Source organism: Vigna unguiculata, chromosome 5, assembly GCF_037176805.1.
Source record: "Vigna unguiculata cultivar grain cowpea cultivar isolate G323 ecotype 2 chromosome 5, ASM3717680v1, whole genome shotgun sequence".
Classification (NCBI taxonomy): domain Eukaryota; kingdom Viridiplantae; phylum Streptophyta; class Magnoliopsida; order Fabales; family Fabaceae; genus Vigna; species Vigna unguiculata.
In genome coordinates this window covers 26323236-26332745 of record NC_140796.1, presented here as the reverse complement: position 1 = coordinate 26332745, position 9510 = coordinate 26323236, and the positions used below count along the sequence as shown (strand labels likewise).

General features: G+C 41.9%; 1 protein-coding gene across 1 annotated transcript; it reads right to left on the bottom strand.

The window, feature by feature from the left end:
- Positions 1-2261: 2261 nt before the first annotated feature.
- On the bottom strand, positions 2262-5211 carry LOC146886294 (uncharacterized). The gene is made up of 3 exons (XM_085673379.1): positions 4945-5211; positions 4418-4588; positions 2262-2774 (listed from the first exon to the last, which is right to left on the bottom strand). The coding sequence occupies exons 1-3, from the start codon at positions 5209-5211 to the stop codon at positions 2262-2264; spliced, it is 951 nt and encodes a 316-aa protein (XP_085529505.1).
- Positions 5212-9510: the final 4299 nt, after the last annotated feature.

The following is a 9510-nucleotide window of genomic DNA, read 5'->3' as shown; positions in this document are numbered from 1 at the left end:
TTTTTTTATATAATTAAAAAATATTTTTTCGTTTTTAATTAATTAATAAAATCAGGAATTAAAAATTAAAAAAATTAAAAAGTTAATAATTATTTATTATTAATTACTATTCATTTTTATTAATTAAATTCAAAAAATTAAAAATTAAAAAAACAAAAAAAACAGTTTTTGAAAACAACGGTTACTCATGGTCTCAACTTTCTCCAACCACTGCGTTCAGTTCCTCCAACTGCTGCTCAGAGTTCGTGTGGTCTCAACTCCCCAACTGCTCTTTACACCAAACCGCTAGACATTTTTTTTCTTAAAAAGAGTTTTTTGGACAGATTCATTGATTACGGTAACACATCCATGCAAGCACCATCATCTTCTTCTCTAACATTTTAAGCCATCATCAACCATCCTCTGCACCCATTTTTCACGCACTTTCATCCAAACCATTCTTCAGAAACAAATCAAAACAAAGAATCAATAAGTCACTATGAAGAAAGGGGAAGGGTTGAATAGGCTTCGAGAAACAGAGAGCGAAGATGACGATGTAATTGGCGGCGATCTCTTTGACGGAATGGCAGCCGCGGCGGTCTTGGTGGCTTGAAGAAGACGCGAGCAGAGGAGACGGTGCGGCAGTGTTTCCCACGGCTATAAGCGGTACACTGGCGAGCAGTGTCTGTGCTGACGTTTACAAACCTCCGAGAGTGGTTGTCGTCACCGTTGGCGGCCTTGCCTCGAGCATGGTTGCGTTTTGAACGTGATTGGTGGACACACATGATGTTGTGGTGGCATAGATGGTTGTCGGTGCCGTCATGGGTAGTGCCGCCTTGAGCAATGTCGCTAGCGGCTTGGCAGTGAGTAGTAGTAATGGTGTTTGCGTGGTGGCCTTGTGTGGGAGGTAGAAGATGAAGTTGGGGAAGAAGAGTTTAAGTGATGTGCGTTCTGGATTTGATTTAGGTTTAAGGTTTTGGCAGATTCATTTAATTCTTTGTGCACCCCCATGACTTAATTCTCACACTTATGCAGATTTGTTTCATAATTGGACCATTTGTTTTTGTTTTATTTACTTCATGCACTCCCAAATATAATAACCCCACACCCCGTACATTTAGTTTTATTTTATCTTATGTACCCGCGTGTTCACTAAGCACACACCCCACTCCTTTAATTTCTTTTTTTAGGCTAGGATGAGTTTACTTTATGCACCATGCATTTTCTCTATGTGCACCCCATTCCTATGTATGTAGTTTTTCTCATTGCACCCACATATTTACTTATGCACTTTTATTTTCTATTTCCAATTTTACCTTTTTCTAATTAAATATTACATTTAAATCACATCATTTTCAAAAATAATAAAAATATTTTCAATTGAAATAAAAATTAAAATAGTTTTTAAAAATGATTAATAAAAGTTAATAATTATTTTCTTTCTTTATTTATTTATTTAATTTAGTGTCTAATCCCGTTGGCGTCGCACGACACTTCCTTTCAAAATAAAAAATTATAAAATTGTTTTGTTGTCTAATCGACAGTTCGCGTCGCACGACACTCTTTTTCAAAATATAAAAATCATAAAATAGTTTTTGTGTCTAATCGACCGCTTGCGTCGCACGACACTCCTTTTCAAAATATAAAAATTATTAAAATTGTTTTGGTGTCTAATCGACCGCTCGGGTCGCACGACACTCCCTTTCATAAATACAAAATATAAATATTGTTTTTCATGTTAACCCGACCGCACGCATCGCATGACACTTATTTTCAAAAATGTCAAAAGACAACTTTAAAAATTAAATATTCTAATCAAGTTTTATCAAGAACTACGTGGTCCTTGATTCTCCATTGTGAATGGAGATACGTAGGAGCAGGGCAAATCCTTGTTAGGTTCCCTTTCCAAAAATTTAAAGGTTTTTCAAATAGTTTTATAAAGAACTACGTAGCCCTGATTTCTTTTTTTTAATGAGAATACGTAAGACCAAGGTTTTAACCCTTGTCGGGTCCCTTTCTCTCCAAATATAATTTTGTTCAATATTTTTTCTTTTTGGGAAAAATAAATATATAAAAAAAAACACATCTCTTTTGCAAAGTTAATTAAAGGTACTGCCTTTGGGCAGGCGCTGTAGGGTGCTAATACCTTCCCTACGCGTAACCGACTCCCGGACCCTAAATTTGGTTTTCGCATACTTTATTTTATTTTTATGGTTTTCCATAGTTTTCCAGAATAAACTATGGTGGCGACGTCTAAACTCTTTTTCCAAATTAATTTATTTTTAGTTCGTCGTCCCATCGCGATTTAGGTTGCGACACCGGGCAAAAAGATGTGGGTGTGATTTCCTCATATCTTGCTCCAACTCCCAAGTCGAGTCACTCGTTCTCTGATCCCAGATAACTGTAACCAGGCGAACTTCATTTCCTCGGCGCTCCTCAACTTTGTTATCCTCAAGAGCGACGGGTGGTACTTCCACTGTGAGGTCTCCCTTGATCTTTATATCCTCGGCTTCCAACACATGCGTTGGGTCAAACACGTACTTCCTCAACTGTGAGACATGAAACACTGGATGAAGGTTCGCCAATTGCGGGGGTAAGGCTATCTCGTAAGCCACCGGCCTAATCCTCCTCGTGATTTGATAGGGGCCAAGGAACTTGGGCGAAAGCTTCCTTGAGCAAAGATCCCTTCCCATGCCCGTGGTTCGGGTCACCCTCAGGAATTCATGATCACCAACTGCAAAGTCCAGAGGTCTCCTCCTACAGTCTGCATAGGCCTTCTGCCTACACTGAGAAGCCTACATCTATTTCTCACCGTTCTCACTTTCTCAGTGGTCTGCTCTAACAATTCTGGTCCAACCAACACCGCTTCCCCATCCTGATACCAATAGAGAGGAGTCCTACACCTCCTGCCACAAAAAGCCTCGTATGGCGCCATGCCGATGCTCGCATGGAAACTGTTGTTGTAGGTGAACTCTATCAAAGGTAATACCTCATCCCAAGCACCCAGATGATCCAATATGCAAGTCCTCAACAAATCCTCTAATGACTAAATCGTCCTCTCAGACTGGCCATCGGTTTGAGGGTGATAAGCTGAGCTCATAGTCAACTTGGTCCCCAAAGCCTCCTGTAAGGTTTGCCAAAACCGGGATGTAAACCGTGGGTCTCTGTCAGAAACTATGCTCGAAGGTACTCCATGAAACCTCACGATCTCCTTAATGTACAGCTAGGCTAACTTGGCCATAGACATCCTCAAGTTCATCGCCAAAAAGTGGGCACTCTTGGTCAACCGGTCCACTATCACCCAGATGGTGTCATGTCCTCTAAAAGTCCGTGGCAAATGGGTTACAAAATCCATGGAGATGTTGTCCCATTTCCACACTGGTATTTCTAAGGGTTGTAGGTTCCCACCGGGCCTTTGGTGCTCCACCTTCGCCTTCTGACAAGTTAAACATGCTGATACGAATTGAGCCACATCTCTCTTCATCCCTTGCCACCAGAAATTCTCCTTAAGATCTTGGTACATCTTAGTCATGCCAGGATGCAAACTAAGACGACTCTTATGTCCTTCCTCAAGAATTAACTTCTTTACCTTGGGTACACAGATCCTGCCCTGGAACCTTAAGATATCATCATTACCCAAAGTGAAATCTCTAGTCTCATTTGACCCAAGCTATTCTCTGACTCTGTTCAGGCTGGCATCTAATAATTGGCTCTCTCTCACTGAGCTTAAGAAGTCACTAGATATAGTAAGGGTACTACACCTAATGGACTCGAACCCCAACTCCACCTATAGCCTCATGTCCTTGAAATTCTCCAGCAATTCTACCTCTTTTATCATGAGATGTGCCATATGTACAGTCTTCCTACTCAGAGCATCTGCCACCACATTTGCCTTCCCCGGATGATATAGGAGCTCGAAGTCATAATCTTTCAGGAACTCCATCCACCTCCTCTACCTCATGTTCAGCTCCTTCTGGTCAAACAAGTACTTTAAACCTTTGTGGTCACTGAACACACGAAACTGAGCACCATAAAGATAATGCCTCCAAATCTTCAAGGCAAAGACTATCGTCGCCAACTCCAAGTCATGAGTGGGGTAGTTCCTCTCATGCACCTTGAGTTGTCTCGAGGCATATGCCACAACCTTCTTCTCCTGCGTCAAAACGCAACCAAGTCCGAGGTGGGAGGCGTCACAATAGACCTCGAACGACTTCTCGACATTCGGGATCACTAGTATCGGAGCACTAGTCAATCATCTCTTAAACTCCTGGAAACTTTCCTCGCACTTATCTGTCCAAGTGAAGGGTTGGTCCTTCCGAGTAAGCAGTGTCAAGGGTGCCACTATTTTGGAGAATCCCTCTATGAACCTCCTATAGTAGCCCGCTAACCCCACAAAGCTCCTGATCTCTGTGGCCGACTTAGGACTTTCCCACTTTACCATTGCCTCAACCTTCGTTGGGTCCACTGCAATCCCCTTAGCGGTTATCACATGCCCCAAAAACTGAACCTCATCCATCCAGAATTCGAACTTGGACAACTTGGTATACAATTGTTTCTCTCTCAGAACACCAAGCACCAACCTCAGGTGTTCTGCATGCTCCTCCTGAGTCTTAGAATAGTAAGGATGTCGTCTATGAAGACTACGGCAAACTTATCTAAGAAGGTTCTGAAAATCCGGTTCATGTAGTCCATGAACACTGCCGGAGCATTGGTCACACCAAAAGGCATAACCACGTACTCATAGTTTCCATACCGGGATCGGAATGTCGTCTTCTGCACATTATTAGCCTTTACCAAAATCTGATGCTATCTCGACAGCAAGTCTATCTTCGAGAATATTGACGACGCATGCAGCTGATCCATCAAGTCATCAATTCTCGGGAGCGGATACTTATTCTTGATCGTCATCTTGTTCAGTTGCCTATAGTCCACACACAGGCGTGAACTCCCATCCTTCTTCTTTACCAGCAACATTGGTGCTCCCCATGGCGAAGTACTGGGTCGGATAAACTGCTTCGCTATCAGTTCCTCTATCTGTTTCTTAAGTTCCACCAACTCTGCCGGAGCCATGCGGTATGGAGCCATCGATACTGGACCTGTCCCCGGTACTAGGTCAATAGAGAACTCCACCTCCCTACTTGGAGGTAACCCAGGTACTTCATCCGGAAACACATCCTCAAACTCATGCACCATAGGTATAATTGATGGTCCCTCTCTCTCCTTCTCTTCCATACGGGCGAAGATTATGAAGCATTGCGCGCCACTCTAAATCTCCCTCACCACCCCCTGAGGAGGCACCAACTCGAGCTACTCTGAATCGGGAAACAACAACCTCTTCTCCCGGCAGTCTATAAGGATGCGGTTGGCAGAGAGTCAATCCATCCCTAGGATCACTTCCAACTCTTGGAGAGGCAGACATATCAGATTCACCCTATATTTGCGTCCTTCCACCTCCACAGGACACCTAGCACACAAGGACTGTAAGACCCGAGAAAATTAAATAGTTATTTAATTAATTATTTAATTATGATGGGAAATAGAAACATTTAAAGCAATTAATGTGAGGAACTATGAAGTGGAAAAGTGCTAGCTCAAGTGGTTGAGAGTGCTTTATTGTGTGTGAGGACTTGGGTTCAAGTCCTATGTGTGCCACTTGAATGTTAATTAAATTATATATTTTTGTTTGATTATATATAGAATGCGTGGAGTGATAATAGATTCCTAAAATTTTAGGAGTTATCATGAAAGATGAATTGGTTTAATGGTTGTGAAATTAACTTGGTGAGTGAGGGGTTGTAGGTTCGAACCTTGTTGAGAACTAACCCATTTTTCTTTTTGCCAAAATTTCGTTAGCATGAATACGAAGGGGTTTAAGAACCCTAACAGCCAATGAATAGGTAATTCAAAGGGCTGGATACATCATGTGAGGGAACTTAATTAACCATTAAGCCTTCTTTTATTTAATTTTCGTTTTAGTGATAAAAAGGGGTAATTAGAAAGGTAGTGATTCAAGAAAAGAAAGAAAATTAGCAAGAGAAGAGGTATTGAGACAGGAGTGTGAGCGTTGGGGGGAGAACGGTTGGTGTGGGCGTACTGCACAGAGGAGTTGGAAGGGAAGAACTGTGTGACGAGTGCAAATCAAGTGAGGAGGAGGTTTTGCTTCAAAGCACACTCACCAATTCGGGTTTGGAGCGAGTATCAGAGGTTAGGGGAGTTGCTTATTGTGTTTTTATTTCGTGCTTGATTGGTTATGTGTTGTTTTGTATAAATGCATGAGTTTCCCTTTCTCTCTGACGCTGTTCCACGAAAATTCTGGGTTCTCGCCAGAAACCGCCTGGCGGGCATGTATGTGCCGCCAGGCGGCACATCAGTGTAACCCTATTTCTGGGTTTTGTATGAGTTGCTTGGCGGTGGGTTGAATTTCGCTAGGCGGTGCATTCTGGTTGTCGCTATTTTGCCGTGATTTCGTGACTTTTACCTTGTGTTGAGGTTCCATTGGGACATTTATCCTATTTGAATGTATAATTGTACTTGAATGACTTCGTTGTGATGTTATAAATTAGATTGTGATTATAACCCTTAAGAGTTCAATTACGCAAGGGTGTGATTCAAATCCTTGGAATTTGGAGGTTAGGGATGCCTTAATTAAATCAGTATACTGTTTTGGAGTGGATTAGTATCAAGGAATCATGTTATTACTGAATTTATAGTGTGTGCTGGTCACTGGAAAAAAGTAGAGTGAGTAGGGTTCACAGGAGATGCAAGAACGCGTATAACGTGGTTTGGTTCTGGTGTAGCGCCTGGCGACTCCTTGTTAGCCGCCAGGAGAGGACGTGAGTGTAACATCCCTAAGGAATATTACTTGATAATAAATAAACAAAAACGGAATTACAATAAAGTCCACATTTAATATAAACTATTTCCCAAAAGCACGGGAAATTTAAAATTTTAATAGATATAAAGTCGTAAACCAAGAATACAAAATTTCATGAAATGGAATTAAAACAATGGCTCCCGCCAAATTTACATGAGGTTCTCAAAACAAAATCATCATCATATACTATATGTATATACAAAACATCCCCTGCTAGCCCTCGCTCCGAGTCTATGCATCTCCTGGCCCACCTGTCACATCATCTACTCCCGGATAACAAGATATCCGATCATCGCCACACACACACAGATAGGGTGAGCTATGCACAACAAAATATAAACAGATGTATGTGAAATAAACATACTTATGATTATATTTCCCAACCCAAAATAACATAATTAACTCCATAATTTCCAAAATTACCCAAACCATGACCTCATAGTCCTTCATGAGTCATATGCATGAACTAGGTCTTGGGACTTCCCTGTGCTCCCACGAAACTAACTCATTCATGGTCCAACCCTACGAGCCAATTCAGCTCATAGTCCAACCCTACAGACTCCTCTCCTGTAGTATCACATCCAAGCTTACTCAGCTTGGACCCTGGCACGCACGCAATCACCATACTATGGACTCCTCGCCCAATATTAGCCAACTGGAACATCACAGTTCCTTGCCCATCGTGCGCCCAACGCATGCAATCACCATACTAAGGACTCCTCACCCAATAGTAGTCGACTGGAACTCAACTAGCTCCATGCCTATCATGCGTTCAACCACTCAAGCACGTCCCAGACCCCTATTGGACTTAGTCCATCAAGCCCAAGCACAAAAGAAGCGAACTTAGTCCTTCAAGTCCACTAATCAAGCAAAGGAAGACAATTATACAGCAATGCAAACCGCCTGGTACCACCTAGACACCGCTAGGCGGACACTGCCGGAATACCGCCCGGCGGTCCCATTCCACCGCCAGGCGCCGCTGAAGCAACAGAACCACATTGCTCTGTCACCGCCTGGCGGACACGTCCTTGCCGCCAGGCGCCTCACGCTAACAGTGGCCACTGCCACTATTTTACATTCTACCGCCCGACGGTTCACCCCGCGCCGCTAGGCACCATACCAGTAGCGCAATGCGACTGGTTTTTGGCACTTTTTACAGGTCTCAAGAGACCTCAAACACCTAATTCAGTCTTCACGCATCAATTACAATATTTAAGACACATCAAATTTCTAATCACAACAAGTATAATTAACTCATGCTCAACATTAGATTTTAACAAGCTCTATCCTGAGTTATCTTATTCATTTATAAAGAGGTCAAGAAATGCTCCTTATGATATCCACATTTTGGCATCTGCACAACTGTGGGACCATTCACAATACTCTATTACACCACAAATACAATCCCAAATCGTACCAAATCAATTTAATCGTGCACCTACACTTCCCCTATTATTACCTCATACCTCTTTCCTATTCACCAAGTACACCAATCCTCATTCTCTCTTACTTCAATTTCTTCATATTACTCCTGCCATCATAACTTATTTGAGATTGCATCTATTATTGCTAAAATAAATCAACACTACAGAAACCATTGGATATGGAACACTTAACCCACCCAACGTACGCACCTATTTCTCTTGATTATCAATAAATGACATACACAAAAAAAAACACAAGATGTTGCAATCTACAACATGTTCCAAAGGTATCCCAATCACCCACTCTCAAATCACGAGGTCACTCCATACTGCTATTCTACTACTGATGAGCCTCCTGGTGGTAGCCTCAGTGCCGCTAGGCGGTGCGTGAAAAGTTTGCTTCTGCCCAGATTCCTCTCGCACGCAGCAGGATTATCCAACCCTCCAACATTAATGTATACCTTAGAACAGACACAATTTCGCGTACTCACCATATCCAGGGTTTAAAACCTAATCATTTCACTAACAATTACACGCAACCAAACACAGTTCTCCTATCCCATATTATGTGATTCATCCCCGATCAACACATGAACCCGAAAACCCAAATTCAAACACAGATCATCCAATTTCTCCAATTTAGCCATTTAGAGATAACAATTCACGTAATCAAGGATTTTCCTATCTTATGAATTACCTCCCAGCATTTTCCACAACATAAACACATCGCGATTCACAAAAACTGATAAGTCGAATGGGTGTCACCTGGCGGGCAATGCATAGCCGCCAGGCGGTGCATAGCAGAAAAACCCAGAAAACATATTATGAGCATGAGCCGCCTGGCGGGCCTTCAACGCCGCCAGGGGGTTTCTGGAAATTTCCAGAAAAAAACGCAGAAAGACAGTGAATAATCAATTTACACATTCCATTCAGTCCAGAAAAGCACGAACGACATATACATACATATATATATATATATATATATATATATATATATATATATATATATATATATATATATATACACGCAAAACAAACTCCCCTAACCTGGACTTCTTGATTCAGTTTGGGAAAACGAAAATGCTCCTTTGTTGCCCACTCATTTCTTCCAAAACCCTCTCAATTCAGCCCCTAATTCTCTTCCCTCAACCTCAGAACTCGTGCTCCTCTCAAAAGTCAATTCACAGCATTGCCAAAAACCCTTCTTTTTCCTTTAAAATGGCCTTTTATAGG

What these genes read in the sequence shown, in the direction of transcription:
- LOC146886294 (XM_085673379.1), bottom strand. Translation starts at nt 5,211, where the DNA reads ATGGAAGAGAAGGAGAGAGAGGGACCATCAATTATACCTATGGTGCAT. An exon ending in GGGGAGCACCAATGTTGCTG is followed by an intron (nt 4,589 to 4,944) that starts GTAAAGAAGAAG and finishes TACTATTCTAAG; the next exon opens with ACTCAGGAGGAGCATGCAGA. An exon ending in CAACGAAGGTTGAGGCAATG is followed by an intron (nt 2,775 to 4,417) that starts GTAAAGTGGGAA and finishes AAATAGATGTAG; the next exon opens with GCTTCTCAGTGTAGGCAGAA.